Source organism: Thalassophryne amazonica, chromosome 3 (genome assembly GCF_902500255.1).
Source record: "Thalassophryne amazonica chromosome 3, fThaAma1.1, whole genome shotgun sequence".
In the NCBI taxonomy this organism is placed as follows: domain Eukaryota; kingdom Metazoa; phylum Chordata; class Actinopteri; order Batrachoidiformes; family Batrachoididae; genus Thalassophryne; species Thalassophryne amazonica.
In genome coordinates, this window is record NC_047105.1 from 114,548,197 (window position 1) to 114,564,943 (window position 16,747).

The window sequence follows — 16,747 nt, forward strand, 5'->3', positions numbered from 1 at the left end:
AAAACTGAAGGTTACATTATCTGGAGAACAAAAATAAGAAAATGAGAGAATCAACTCAGTTATTACTCCAAATTGTTGACGTTCTAATAAGCTAGCTATGTGCGGTCTGCATACCTTGCGAGTGGTAAGATGGCCGCCGGTTTGCTTCAGCAGTTTGTATGGAGTGTGCGGGCCAATGAGCTATCCAGTGTTATATTCAGATCAGTGATGTCAGTGGAAAATGGATTACATGTCTCATGAGGCAGGTAGGAGGGTGCCTTAGCACAATTTTGCTTGGGGCACCAGAGATATTAGGACTGGTCCTGTTCTTTCTGTGGTCTGGTGGATTCTTTGCACTATGTGTTGATCATTGCAAGAACCATTTTCCTGAACAAGCCACCAAAATTCCCGCCACTGAGATGTAGTATTCATGCATATTCCTCAAGAATGAATGAATGACTGTCACAGTGTGACTGGTCAGATCAGTTCCATTCCAAAATATACAGTGCATCCAGAAAATATTCATAGCACTTCACTTTTTATACATTTTATGTTACAGCCTTATTTCAAAATTAAATTAATTTTTCCCCTCAAAATTCTAAATACAATATCCATTAGTAACAATTTTGAGAAAACATTTGTTTTTGATTTTTGCAAATTTATTAAAAAAAAACAACAGCTAAGAAATCACATGTACATAAGTATTCACCGTCTTTGCCATGAAGCTCAAAATTGAGCTCAGGTGCATCCTGTTTCCACTGATCATCCTTGGTATTTTTCTACAGCTTATTTGGAGTCCACCTGGGGTAAATGCAGTTGATTGGACATGATATGAAAAGGCACACACCTGTCTACTGTAAAAACAAGGGTGTGGAAAGTTGCACAAGACCTCAGGAGTTTGCATAGAACCAAAGTGGGGTTCAAGGTTACTCCCAACGCCTGTGGAACATCAAAAGTGACACCAAGCTATTTTTTTTCTGAGCCCACAGCATCAAGATGTCAAATATCAAGTATCCTCTAATCAACTTAGACACCTAAAAGCATTATTTTGGGGACTCTGGTCTGTTATCAGTCATGAATCAGCAAGTTGCTGTGACCCCCTCCCATATGACCCACAAAAACCCAACAGATTGAAGACTGAAGAAACTCTACCTATGAACCCAAAAATTCTGGTTAAATGATGGAAAACCAAATAACTATTTCCACATACTAACTGTACACCACTTGGGGATCACAATACTTTTTGCCCGGTTGAATTCACTTTTCATTGGCCATTTAATGTTGCCAGGGTTCTCGAAAGGATGGTACAACAGTGACTATAAGTGGATCAGCTTGGAATTGACACAGACTCTACTACTTATGACTGCACTTTTGAACAAAAGGAAAACAAAGGAATCCAGTCTTCTGTCTTCCTTTTTCCCTTTGCTTTTCTGTTGTTTGAAAAAAGAAACTTTTTGTGGTGAATCAACCAAGGATGGAATTGTTAATCCACATTATCTCTGAATGTTTTATTATTGAATGTAGCTAGAAGTTAGAAAGCCTTATCAAATGTTTTTTTTTTCTCTTCGTGCTATGGTTATCATGCATTGTTTTAAGTGTGCTTATATTACATAAGCCTCATTTGCTAGAGGACAGTGTTGGTTTTAAGGGTGAATTCAAGGATGCGATATAATATTGTCACTGAGACAAAGAAATGTGGTTAAAACTAAGCTACCCACAATACTTGTGGGTGGAGTTAAAGACCCTCTAAAAGCCAGAGTCTCTTGGGAGATGCCCTTTTTTGTCTCTTTGGTTCCTCTTCTGCTCTTCATCTCCTTCAGCTCTGTTTGTCTGTCGTCTTGTTTTTGCCCCTTGTCTTTGCCCACGTCCATGTGGGTTTTGATTTCTTTGTACTTTGTGCTTAAGAAATTACTTTTCTTCTTTCAAGTGGTTTCAACCTCAACCTTTGGTAAAGCTAACGTTTGTTGGTGCATTTCACTTCTTTGTGCGACCTTCCAAATTAAACTACTGTTTTTTTTATCAACTCCAGATCTACCTCGTTGAACAATTTTGGTTGTAAAGTTACTTTTTTGCTGAAAGTTATTTTTGGATCCGACTGCCCAGACAATGACAGAAAATGCAATTTTCATTTTTGGCGAATAGAGAATAAAGACACTAAACCTTAATCCTGATAAGCCGAGACAACAACCTCTCAGCACGTCTATCCATCCGGGTCGGCCTGAGCTGCACATCGATTCGAACCACTGTCAGAAAGACGGCAAAACTCTGAAGCACTGAAAGCTACTCCTGGTGAACAATCTCAAGCCAAGACAGGTGGTGACTGGCAGAAATCCTCTCTCAAGGTCCATCAAGACAAGATGTTGGAGACGGACAGACGAACAATGTAGACACCGACAGCTGTTGGCGTCTGACCTCAGAGGCATCCCACACTGCTACAAATCTAACCCATCCAGTTCTGTCAGAGTCTAGCACACGGGTGGGCAACAGGGTCAAGAGAGTGCAGGTTTTCCTTGCAACCAATCACCTCAGCAGGTGTGTTTGCTGATGAGCTTCTCCCCTGAACATAAACACCCAATGAAATCACATGCTGAGACACCTGATCATTAATTAAATCACCTGCTGAGGTGACTGGTAGCAAGGAAAACCTGCAGTGTCTTACCCCTTTGTGACACATGATTGCCCACCCCTGGTCTAGCAGAAGTGGTTTTATTTAATGTATTCACCCTTATTACCACTATATCACTATATATATACCACTATTAACAAATACCAAAATAATTCCTTGAAGATTATGAAGTATTCATAAATCTCCCACAGATATTTCAGCCCAGTCTCATGATTTTTTTTTCGTGAACCCGTCATGACAAGCAACCGCTTTTCATCACGTTTTTTAAATTTTACTATTTATATTCTTCCTCTTCTCCTTACTCTAACCATAGTGTATGTGTCTACCCTGTTGTGTGGGCCGCTGAAGAGGAGGTACTGCTGGCCCACCACCAGAGGGCGCCCTGCCTGAAGTGCGGGCTTCAGGCACAAGAGGGCGCCGGAGCAACCGGGAGTGACAGCTGTCACTCATCATCACCAGCACCATAAAAGCCAGGCAGCAACTCCACCTCGCTGCCGAGATATCATCTACTAACTCGGTAATATTCTCTGCAGTATCTAAACTGTGACTTACGTCTGATCTGTTTGCAGCCATTGTCCTGTGGTGCCCTTTCAGCTGGGTTGGCGGTCAGTGAGAGTGCCAGCGTCTTTGTCTCTCACTCCAACCAGATAAGTGGTTTAACAGGAGCTGCAATTTTGTTTCCTATTTCTGAGGTGGAGGTGCTCCCTCCCGGAGGAACTGTTTCTGTGAGTGAGGATTTACTGGGTGTGTATCCACACAGCCACCATTAACTGTCTCTGCTTCCTGCCAGCAGTACCAGGTCTGACAGCTGGAGACGGTGGCCACCTGGAGATTTAGGACTTGTTGGCTCCGGTGTTCTTCAGATCCGTTGGCGGTGGAAGCCGTGTGGGACCCGGCTCTTCTCTGGACGGACGTCTTCTATCCTCGAGCCTGCCCATACGTCACTTTTCGTATAATTGACTATCATTCTCAAACTGCATTTGTCTGTATTCCGTTGTGCACAGTTTGCAACATTAAATTGTTATATTTTGGCTTATCCATTGTCCGTTCATTTACGCCCCCTGTTGTGGGTCCGTGTCACTACACTTTCCCAACATACCCTCCCCAAATGTTAACCATAACTCCCCCAGACCCCCCCCCCCATCCATCACCCCATATTTCTTGCCCCTGTCATGAAATGAATTTGTGCCCTGTTACGAAAGCGCCCCATTTTTTGTGCCCCCATCATGAACCCATAGATTAATGTACTTTTCATAACCCTGTCCAGCGGACTGCCGCGAGACTGTGTTGTATTGCACAACCCTTATATAATAATCATTCACTGAACTGCATTGTTATCATCAAAGTACATCACTGTGATATGTCTTGTCCGATTTAACCCCTGAATGAGTTAAATAAATGCTTAAACGTGTAATTGTCTGTGATTTATATGTTTAAAAGAGAGGATAAAATAGAAGATAAATACTGATATTTTATTTCCTGTTGGTTGATATGCCATATATTGACATTATAACCTTGTTATAAACCCTCAGACCAACAGGTGGTGCCCCAAATTAATTAGAAGTAAAAATAAATATTCAAATTTGTTACATTATTCATTGGCCTGTGTGAGGCAGCACCTGTCCGATTTGATCTTCTGTTTAATCATATGAAAAAATATATATAGTTGGAAGAGTTATAAAGCCACCAGATTTTTTTCCCCTCCTTCTGAACTCTCTCTCTCTCTCTCTCTCTCTCTCTCTCTCTGTGTGTGTGTGTGTAAACAATAATAAAAAGTGCTGTGTTGTTGATGCATTCCACATACTGACATTGTAACGTTGTTATAAACCCTCAGACTAACGGGTAGTTCCCAAAATTATTTTGAGGTAAAAATAAAAAAACTCTGTCACACTACGTATAAGGTCCCACAGTTGACAGTGCATGGACAACTCTATGAATGTCCTTGAGTGGCCCAGCCAGAGTTTAGACCTGAATCTGACTGAACATCTCTAAAGAGATATGACAATGGCTGTGCGCCAACCCTCAACCTGATGGAGCTTCAGAGGTGCCGCAAAGAGGAATGAGGACAAACTGCCCAAAGATAGGTGCACCAACCTTGTGGCGTCATATTCAAGAAGACTTGAGGTTGTAATTTTTGCCAAAGGTGCATCAACAAAGTATTGAGCAAAGGGTGTAAATATTTATGTACATGTGATTTCTTAGCTATTATTTTTTTAATAAATTTGCAAAAATAAAAAAAAAAACAACTTTTTCATGTTGTCATTATGGGATGTTGTGAGTACAATTTTAAGGGAAAAAAAATTATTTAGTCAGTTTTGGAATAAGACTGTTACATAACGTGGAAAAAGTGAAGTGCTGTGAATACTTTCCTGATGCACTGTACCATAGATTGTAAAATAGCATTGGAAAAGAGCAAATGGAGTCCTGTGTGTCAGCAATACAATTCTCCAACCATAGGAGACCTAGTGCTGATTATATGAAAATTCCAACCTGTACAGGGAGTGGAGAAAGAGGACTGTGATGTCCCTGGTGGTAGACAAGGATAAATTTATTAGACGAATATGTCGGCAGAGTACTCGCTTACAAAGGAGGCCATTCGAACATCTGGCAACATTACACCAATTTGTTATTATTAATTGATTATCTGATCACAATAACTTCATCAGAGTGAGTAATTCTGTGCAAAGCTGCCCTTGCTAGACTCCAGTTATATTGGAACTGCATTTGGATACAAGCTGTATTGTACTGTAATGCATTACCAGCACAGATTCGCTATTATTATAACAATAATATAATAATAAATTTATTTGTACAGCACTTTACCTAACATTCAATGCATGATTTTCAACAACATTTGACCTGTGGCTTATGTCATTAAAGGTCACTGTACATAATCAGAAAGATGCAACAAAAATGGGAGCATGTGAGATGAAAACTACTTTTACCATAGAAGAATTGAAGCATGAATTAATGCTTATCTGAACTTTTCAAAACTCAACTTTATATCCTTCGCAATGTTTGGGACAATGGTCTTTGGTCTGATGAGTCAAAGGTAGGATAAATCAAAGGTTTGGATAACAGGAGCCTCTGTATATCTGGTATAAACTAAACATAATACTGCATACTTAAAACTCTAAAATCCTTAGCTATTACCAAAAGGAAGCAACACTTCGAAATGTCACATTATAACCCCAGAACATAGCCTCAATAGATGAAAATACATTTATTTATATGTGATAGGTGCCCTATGACTGCTGGGATAGGCTCCAGAACCCCCGTGACCCTTATTTGGAGTAAACGGGTATACAAAATGAATAGATGTATGGATACATGCGATTGATTTGCATTGTATTAAGAATAGACATTAAAAACCTTTACACTCTCATTTTGAGGCAAGGCAGAAGAATGAGGACAGCTCAATAATCCTACGGGTTATTGGTCATGACACTGAGGACGTGAGTGCGAAACCCTACTTGTTCAAGCATGACAGCAATGAACGTATTTCCTTATTTGAAAAAAAGCCTATTTTATTTAGTTTGTTTTTTGTTTCTTTGCCATTTCTTCAGACATCTAATCCTGAACATGATGTGGAATATCTTTGCAGGTTGCTGAAATTAGTATTTTGCTTCTTCAAGTGAAATACAGAAATACAGGATACAATAGGTGTAATGTGATGATAAAAGACCAAATTCTTCCAGCGCTGACTTTTCCCCTGGCCGACTTACCCAGGCTGACTCCCGCTTGGGTTGAGTTCGCCCGGGGGCCGAGATCTTATCAGTGCTGCAGCTGGAGTCCTGGTCTGAACTGCCAGCCCAGTTACATCCTTTTTTTTTGCCACTGATAGAAATTAGTCACATTTTTGTGATGTGTTGTTTTACTTTATTTTATTATTTCTAACTCTGCCCCTTCCTCTAGCCCTGAACATAACCCCAACAGCCACCCCCCCACCCCCCCCACACCACCAATGTCACACCACATTTCATGATACCATCACAAAATAGACTTGTGACACTGTCATGAAAATGTGGCACATATGTGAAAAGTTAATTCACTTTTTGTGATGCCATCATGAACCCCTAGCTCATGATGGCATCACGAAGATGAGGTTGGAACTGCAGCAACGTCTGCAAGGGCTTCTGCACTTCCTGAACACTGCTACATCGTTGTGGCTGGCAATTTTGTGGTTTCCCTAAAGTTCCACCACATTGCTGAATGTGGTGGAACTGGCCTCTCTTCATTGGCTTCCTGTTAATTCTAGAATAGAATTTAAAATTCTTCTTCTTACTTATAAGGTTTTGAATAATCAGGTCCCATCTTATCTTAGGGACCTCGTAGTACCATATTACCCCATTAGAGCGCTTCGCTCTCAGACTGCGGGCTTACTTGTGGTTCCTAGGGTTTGTAAGGGTAGAATGGGAGGCAGAGCCTTCAGCTTTCAGGCTCCTCTCCTGTGGAACCAGCTCCCAATTCAGATCAGGGAGACAGATACCCTCTCTACTTTTAAGATTAGGCTTAAAACTTTCCTTTTCGCTAAGGCTTATAGTTAGGGCTGGATCGGGTGACCCTGGACCATCCCTTGGTTATGTTGCTTTAGACGTAGACTGTGGGGGGTTCCCATGATGCACTGTTTCTTTCTCTTTTTGCTCCGTATGCATCACTCTGCATTTAATCATTAGTGATCGATCTCTGCCCCCCTTCTCGGCATGTCTTTTTCCTGGTTCTTTCCCTCAGCCCCAACCAGTCTCAGCAGAAGACTGCCCCTCCCTGAGCCTGGTTCTGCTGGAGGTTTCTTCCTGTTAAAAGGGAGTTTTTCCTTCCCACTGTGGCCAAGTGCTTGCTCATAGGGGGTCGTTTTGACCGTTGGGGTTTTTCATAATTATTGTATGGCCTTGCCTTACAATGTGGAGCGCCTTGGGGCAACTGTTTGTTGTGATTTGGCGCTATATAAGAAAAAAGTTGATTGATTGATTGATTGATTGATTGCTGAACACTGATATCCAGTCAAACAAAGTGGTTGGTTGCAGTTATTGCTGATAAAGGTGGTGTTGGATAATAGTTTTGTGTCATTAAATACAGTAATAAATTACACATTTTATGTTTAGTGTGGGTACTTTTCATTTGTGTATGGATATTTGAAATAATGTTAAGTCAGTCCCATAATATTCACGTGATTCCATTTAGTATGGAGAGGTTTTGGTTTAAATGCGATGTGAGATCCTCCTATGATTAACATTCAGGTAGAAATGTGACAAACCATTGTCACATCAAAATGTAAAGATTACAAGCCTCCCAGACAATCGTCATCATTTCCCCTATCATTTCAGACCGCCTGCCTTTTCATTTACCAGTGACAGTAGAAAGCCTGTGATGACTTTTAAGGTCTTGCCTGAACAACTGTTATTGAGCTCCCACCTGCAGATGTACATCGGACCAATCCTAACATTTTCATTTTAAATGATACAGATGTGCTTCCTGTCTCACCAGGATGCAACTCAATTTCACTGTGGCCATAGACTTCACAGCGTCTAACGGTAGGACAACATTACATTTGTGTGTATTGTGTGTTGTGGAGGAGAAAATGTACCTGCACATTTGTAATTGCCACAGTTTTTACTTTCATCAAAGATCTGGGATTTTTTTTTCCCCATCTTTTCCCATCTGCCTTTAATTGAATGTGGGCTAATGCCAGATCCATGTCTTCATCTATTATTTGATTTAACTTCACAGTAGCCTAAATTAATCAAATATTCATTAGGGTCTCACTGTTGGATGATAGACTATATATCTGAAGCAGCACTAATTGTACACAAGGACTATAATTCTCTTGCTGAGTCTATGATGAAGCACACTGGAATAATCAAACCTTGCTGAAAGAAGGGAATGCATTAAAAGTAAATCGCCAATGAACTAAAACACAAACAGAATCTATCAAATGGGTACAAAATTTTTAAAATGCACATTAAGCAGCACTTAACAGGTGCAATATCAGATGAATGGTTTGGTCAGGTCTGTGAGCGTGTGCCAGTTGTGCGCATCTAGATTCATCACAAAATGAGTCCCGAATGGCAACCACCCAGGCAGACAACCGCTCCATCGCCACCTCTTCAAGAAACCACCTATTTGCCATGGCCAGGTGAAATGTAGTTGTCCCCTTGGCCTTCTCCACCCACTGGGATCCTCAACAACTGTGCGTTGAATCATACACAGAGGAACATGCCACATGGCTAAAATATCATAGCAGATGCTCCCTCACCATACAACCTATACTCCTCACCTGAGTCTCCCTAAGCAAGTGCATGTTTAGCACAAAGTCACTCCAGTGGTACCCAAGGAAGACTTGGACCCAGAGATGAGAATATGAGTACTGAGATAAGTACATGTGCAAGTTCAACACTTTCACTACATACAGTCAGCTTCTCAAATGCTGCCTTCAGGGTATTCATTGATTCCACAAAGATCACAGCATCATCCGTGAACATCATTAAGGGCCCGTTCACACATAACACGACGTTGGCCAAAGACGCAGAAACTGGAAGAAACTCCGCAAACCAAAAATGTAATGGGGAACTACGAAATATTCCACCTGCTGTCGGGAGGGAAACACAGTCGGACAGGCATCCACAATACCACGGTGACGGTATCGTGCACGCTCGTGTTTGCGTGCACAAACACAGTGCGAGCACGTGGAAAGTCACACACACAGTAGCAGAGCAAAAAAAAAAACACAATTTATAATACTTAATTCCTGTTATAAAGAGCGGATTTAGTCTCCGCTTAGACATTACACCAGGAAGTAATGAAATGATGTAGATTACTGTTCTCCCTTTTATTACCTCCGCCAAGGAGGTTATGTTTTCGGTCGCTTTTGTTTGTTTGTCTGTTTGTCAGCAGGATAACTCAAAACGTTTTGAACGGATTTTGATGAAATTTTGTGGAGTGGTTGGAAATGACAAGATGAACAAGTGATTAAATTTTAGTGGTGATCCGGATCACGATGCTAATGCGTTAGCATGTCTATGGCATTTTCAGTGTTAAAAGTTAGCATTAAGCAGTTGCAGCTGTCATCACATTCGGGTGCATTTGTTTTCAAATTGTAATATTTCTTAAATTTATTTTTGTTCATATATTAATAATCTAATGATTATTATATACAATTTTAGAGAAAGACAAAAAGAAATAGATCACTGCGCCAAGGAGGGAATCTCTTTAGGGTCAGTGACCCTATGGCCTTGTTGAGAGAAGTGTTTCATAAATGTTAAAAAAAATTCATATATTTGCAGTTTAGTTGAATAATAAATTGAATTTTGTCTCTTATTTGTTTTTGTCTATAAGCACATGCAATATCAGTATCAGTGCTCAGATGACAGTAGCTTCTGGGAAAGGTGCAAGTTGCAATAAACTGTGATGCCAAGCGCTAAGGATACATGCTATGCAGTCACAGCAGATGAATTTTTTTTTACTACTGAGCAAACATCGTTAGACTTTTTTAGGTTCAGTGATTCCACGGCGTGTAGATGTTATGGCGTCAGTGACCCCATGGCCTTGGCGGAGGTTTGCACTCTCTTGAGTGCTTCTAGTGTTTTACATGAATTACCTGATGCACTCGTCTCATGAATAGCTGTATGTCAGCTGTATGTAGTTATTGTAGTATTTATTTATATACATGTCATGGCTGTGCTTTCTGTGTTTATAATGTAACATGTCGTGTGCACTGAGCTGTCATTTCCACCTGTCAGTGAGTGGCTGGGTGTGATCAGCTGAAATGTGCCTTGCCGTGCTGTGCGCGCTCATAGATAGCTGGCTGGTCCCCATGTGATCTTGTCTGTCCATAATTATCAGCATGTCATGCAAGTGTCCCCCCCCCCACACACACACGCCACGTGTTGTGGTGGGGAGCCGACACACTGGCATGCCACGTGTTGGGGGGTGGGGGTTTGCCACAGCCACACCCCATGTGTTCTGCTAGGTTATGCCACACTCGTGGCTTAGACTTAGACATTTTTCACAGACAGCTCGAATGTGATCAGCTGCTCTCTCTTCTCGTACCAGGAGCGCAATTAGCCCCGCATTTTCTAAGTGTTCAGCGAGAGGTGTTGGATGTTTGTGTGTAGCACCTGGAATTTGGCCGACACCTGCAAAGAGGGGAATTGAACGGTCACACGCAGGGCCCTCGCTGTCTTTCGGCTGCTGATGTAAGAGGATGGTTGTACCGACAGCTGTACCAGGCAGTTGACCCAGCTTTGATTTTCTATGAGTGGCATGCAATTCCTCCTTTGTGCGCTAGTCGGCTTCAGTCGTGTTATGTGCGAAGGGGCCCTAAACCTTTCCTCGCCAACAAAAGTACCTAAACTGGTGATTTCCACAACCCATTCTCAGTCCATGCAAGAACTGAGCATTTTGATTCTGCCCCACTCCGTATACCACTCACAATACTGGCCATGGTGTGTAGCCCAGCTATGATGTACAGGAACATCTCAGGAATCCCACAAACCGTTAAGATGTCCCAGAGAGCAGCCCAACCAACGGAATCAAAAATGTTGAGAAAATCCATATAGGCTGCAAAGATGCAGTTGCTGTATTCACGCTTGCATTCAAAGACAGGTGCAGTCAATGACTGTGTTCTTGGATGTGAATACAGACTGTTATACTAGTCACAGAGAGCAGCATAATACCCCTGTAGTTGTTGCAATCCAGGTGATCACCCTTTCCCATTCAGAGTGGGATAACAAGTTCTTTCTTCAAGTCTGTAGTGATGATACGCTTGTTGAGGCAAAAGGATTTTAGACCAAGCTATCTGAAGTTGTTTGTGGAAATAAAGTCAGAGAATTGACAGATTGTCAAAATAACAGGCTTCTAATTCAAGGCCTCAAAGACACACTCAAAGTCAATCACACAAATGAGTCAAAATTATAAAACAAAACAAGCACACTCTTATTAAAAAAAAGGAAATTAAACATTCCAATAACATCAAGCATATGCGGGTGATTCTTTAACTACGGGCACTATTGGCCTTGTAAATGTAATTTCCACCACACCATTGCCTTACAATATAAAGCGCCTTGGGGCAACTGTTTGTTGTGATTTGGCACTATATACATGTGCTCTGATGTCACTGTTTATCTCCATAGAAACTACCCAAACAATCTTTCATACAAACTGTTTAAAGGGACATTACAGTGTTGTGGTGGAAATTACGGCAATAGTGTGGGACAACTACATTTTGTTTAAAAAAATCACAACAGTTGTATGACATTGAATACCCCAATTATGTTTTGATTATTTTACTGATATTCAGAGATATTTTAAAACATTAGAAAAAACGTTTCTTTACCATTCATTTTTATCATTGAAGATCAAAAGTCTGGGTGTGGGACAAGCACAAAACAGCAATATTTGCATATAATGATGCTGAAAAAAGGTGAAAAAGTCATCATAGACTACTAGAACAAATTTCTTAACACACTTTCATTGTAAAGATAACTATAAAAATGTGAAATTTCCCCTTTTTTCTGTTTTTCATACAATATGATCAAAGGACATAATAAGTGCCCGTAGTCTAAGAATCACCCATGCACAAAGGAAACACTGATAAAAACATCAACATCATCATTTGATTTCAAATGACGCATCATAAACAAGTTTGTGGGCCTTTAGGAGACCAGCAAAAAAAGAAAAAAATGGCAGAATAGGAGGAATGCAAAAATACAAAACATCATCAACAAAAATAAGGAGCCAGCAGGTTTGTCATCTGGGCCAGATGTTGTGGAGTAGTTCTACAGCCGTCAATGGGAGAGCTTCCTTCACATGAGACCTGCACACAGAAAGAGCTTGTGAAAGCTTAATGCAGTAAGACACAAGATTGTGATCAACAAACACAATTTCTTCCCTTGTCAACACCTTTGCATAGAGCCCTGCGTGAGGAGGTCTTCCAGGATCTCAAAGGGTGACAGGTTATTTCTCTGTCGTGTGCAAAAGCCTTTTGTACAACCCCAATTCCAATGAAGTCAGGACGTTGTGTGAAATGTAAATAAAACAGAATACAGTGATTTGCAAATCCTCTTCAACCTACATTCAACTGAATACACCACAAAGACAAGATATTTATTGTTCAAACTGATAAACTTTATTGTTTTTGTGCAAATATTTGCTCATTTTGAAATGGATTCCTGCAACACATTTAAAAAAAAAAGCTGGGACAGTGGTATGTTTACCACTGTGTTACATCAGATTTCCTTCTAACAACACTCAATAAGTGTTTGGGAACTGAGGGCACTAATTGTGAGTGTCATGATTGGGTATAAAAGGAGCATCCCCAAAAGGTTCGGCCGTTCACAAGCAAAGATGGGGCGAGGATCATCACTTTGTGAAAAATTGCGTAAAAAAAAAAATAGTCCAACAGATTAGGAACAATGTTTCTCAACGTTCAATTGCAAGGAATTTAGGGATTCCATCATCTACAGTCCATAATAAAATCAGAAGATTCAGAGAATCTGGAGAACTTTCTACACGTAAGCGGCAAGGCCGAAGACCAACATTGAATGCCCATGACCTTCTATCTTTCATTAAAAAAACTGACATCACTGTGTAAAGGATCTTACTTCATGCGCTCAGGAGCACTTCAGAAAACCATTGTCAGTTAACACAGTTCGTCGCTACATCTACAAATGCAAGTTAAAACTCTACCATGCAAAGCGAAAGCCATACATCAAAAACAGAGACCACATTTCAAATTGTTTTTGGAAATCATGGACATCGTGTCCTCCAGACAAAAGAGGAAAAAGACCATCCAGACTGTTACCAACGCAAAGTTCAAAAGCCAGCATCTGTGATGGTATGGGGGTGTGTTAGTGCCCATGGCATGGGCAACTTACACATCTGTGATGGCATCATCAGTGTTGAAAGGTACATCCAGGTTTTGGAGCAACACATGCTGCCATCCAAGCAACCTCTTTTTCAGGGACGTCCCTGCTTATTTCAGCAAGACAATGCCAAGCCACATTCTGCACGTGTTAGTGGTGCATTGAATTGAATATAGGTTGAAGAGGATTTGCAAATCATTACATTCTGTTTATATTTACATTTTACACAACGTCCCAACTTCATTGGAATTCGGGTTGTAAATCCACATTTTTGAACATCAGCACACATCCCCCGGAGTTACAAAAGACACAAGAGCAGAAGCAGAAATGAGGGTAAAAGAAGCAAGCAAACTCGCATTTAATAGTGTTGAGGGTGCCAAAATCATGCACACCACCAAAAGCATAGGCAGAATCATGTATAAATCGTGAACATCAATTACACAATTAACAATTTAATTGACAAAGTAAACTAAAGTAAACATCAGTTACAGTCAGGCAGCACAGACTGACACGTGTCTTATCCCCAGGTTCAAGACCTTTAAAATCAGAACTCTGTATTAAAAATTTGGTGGTTCCAGTGTCAATCATGAATTTTATTTTTCGCTGCTGTAGGCAAAATTTAAAAAGTTGAGGTTTTGTTTGTTTGTTTGTTTGTTTTTAAACATATGATATGGATTAGAAAATTTCCCTGAGTCTGCAATCTTATTAAAACCCAATTGTTGCACCTCCGGGGGGATTTGCGTTTGTTTTTTATGCAAATAATCATTTACTTTGTCTTCAAAGCTTGTGTGTGTGTGTGTGTGTGTCATGTCCCACTCGGGGGGGGGGGTTCTGTGGTGTAATGTCTGATTCACCATTTGCCGAGCTGGCCATCCGTTGTGGTCAGTCCAATAGGGTGTCCTGGGTCTGCTGAACTGGATCCTTCACCGCATCTGTCTCACCCACGAGAGAATCTTCCACATCCGCGTTGTGCTATGGATGGCGTTGTGGGCACCGAGAGGACCAGTGGTCAAACGCTTCACAAATAAAACAGCCGTCTGGATCTTCAGTGTCTCTGGGTCGGGGGCTGGTTGTCGGCCTCCGATCAAAGTGCTGTCGACCACGTTGACACCCTCTTTCGACAGACATCATGGCAAGTGCAGCAGTGGACCTTTCAAGGGCATTCATCAATGGTGATCATTGCCTGTCCTCTTGGTGGCTTTCCTCACCTCTCTTGTTTCAGCATGACGTGCATATTTCAGGATTTCTTTCACTCGGTTGTCAGCCCATCCTCCATTCAGGGTTTGTTCAGCTCCCTGATGGACTTCTGACCTCAGGCCAGGGACCAGACAGGACATTAGGACAGCTTTAAATGGTGTCTCCCATCTGCATCAAATTTTGAATAAGTGTGTGAGAAAAGCAGTTCTGAAAGTGCTTTTTTGTACACCCAGCCAGGTCGGGGTTACACAGCAAGCAGACACATAGACATGAATACATTTACCAGCAATTCAGCTTTTCTCATGAAAACTCTTGGAAGAATGAATGTTATCAAAGTTTCTGCTTGGGAGGAAAGGAGTATCATAAGGCATTGACAAAGTGGTTATTAATGCAGCTGCCCACCACATTAGGTTAAGGTTGCTTAAGGGCATTTTTAGTACAGAGTTACAGAGTTTAGGCTATCTGTAAGGCAAAAAATGAATAATTTTACATCACACCTCTAATACAATACCAGTCAAACATTTGGGCACACTTTCCCATTCAAGTGAGTGGGAAACATGTCCAAATGATTGACTGGTACTGTAGATAAAACAGATTGTTTGCAGTGCCGGCAGTATCTCTGTCCATCTGGAGGAGTTCTGCTTTCAGAGTTCAGCCTTGAGCCGTTCATTGGCCTTTCTGTTCTCAACATCATTTGATGGTTTGCAGTTGACTGGAGACTCATCACCAAGAACCCAAACACGTGAGATGTCCAACATTCCAGCAGGAGCATTAGCCTTGTACAACTCCTTAAATTTGCTGCCCCAGTGGGATAATAGATCAGCAGCATCTGTCAGGACTGAATAGTCAACCATCATACATAACTGCAGTGGGATGAGGTGAAGTGATTGCCGCTGTAAGAAAGCTGTTGGCCAATCGAATACAGGTGGTGAGTCACTTGATCAGATTCCTTGAACAACACCTCCTTGTCTACTTTCGGGGCCATGCTGCCTACTTACTCAGCTTCCTGTACAGATGATATTCAGAGTGTCATCAGATATAAAACATCTCCTGTGGACATTGGTGACTCCAGTACAATCCTCAGCAACTTTCAATGTCTGCCTGCAGAAGAACTTACACAGTCCATTCAGATTGCCAATTGTGTCCAGATTTACTCTTCAGGACTGAAGAGACGGTAGTCTGCAAGACTTCAGTTGGATCCTTAAGGAAGTCACAACAAGTCTGTCTGTTGCCAGAATTCACATAATGGACATGTCTATAGAGCAAGGATATTCAAATCATTCCAGAAAGGGCAGAGAGGGTGCAGGTTTTCTTTGTAACCACCCACTCCACCAGGTGATTTCACTGATTAACTGATTCCATCTGCTCAAAGTGATGTTAATGAGTAGAAATAACGGTTGAATACCCCTGCTATAGAGCTTACAATTCTGCAGAATACCCCAGCATTCTCCCATGATGACATGATCAGTCTCCTTGGCAGTTTGGTAGATATTAGAATACCATGTCCAGTTGTGTGGCTGTGGACATTAAACCAGGATCCAGAAACTTGGTGCCGCCAACTTTTTACCAAGTCAAGGGGCATTGAACAATTTTGGTCATATTTGCCAGATCCATAACGACTTGCAGTTTTCATAATCAGCCCCAGCAGAGCAGACCAGTAGTGTGTCACCTCTGAGGCAGTCATAAATCACTGAGAAAAGGTGAGAAAAAATGTCTCCCTCACAGAAACATCACTCACTGCAGTCAGAGCATAGACTGAGACAGTAAACAAAATAATCAGTGAATGCTGTGGTTGAGCCTCATCAAATGCTTACTGACTGAGGTGATATCTGACACCTGGAAGGAGCCAGTCTACCACAACAATTGCCACTTCCTCAGTACACTGACCATTGGGGTGCCAGACCAGACGCAGATGTATTCACCCACTTACATCTGGCCATTTCCACATCTTCACACCTAAGATACAGAGTTTTTCAATCTCCCTTAACAGCATTAGAATATGGTCATCCTTGTTCAGGGAAAGGATCTTCCAGGTGCCCACCTGAATGAGCCACCTCACTTGGGCTCCATCGTGAAATGGATGATC

The 16,747-nt window shown here is 41.4% G+C and overlaps 1 protein-coding gene across 1 annotated transcript in view; it reads left to right on the forward strand.

The window, feature by feature from the left end:
• LOC117507463 (copine-9-like) overlaps positions 1-16,747 on the forward strand; it is an 863,862-nt gene that overhangs the window by 728,945 nt on the left and 118,170 nt on the right. Inside the window, exon 15 of the mRNA XM_034167340.1 lies at positions 8,090-8,136. Within this exon, the coding sequence (XP_034023231.1) occupies positions 8,090-8,136 (47 nt within the window). The remainder of the gene's footprint in view (positions 1-8,089; positions 8,137-16,747) is intronic.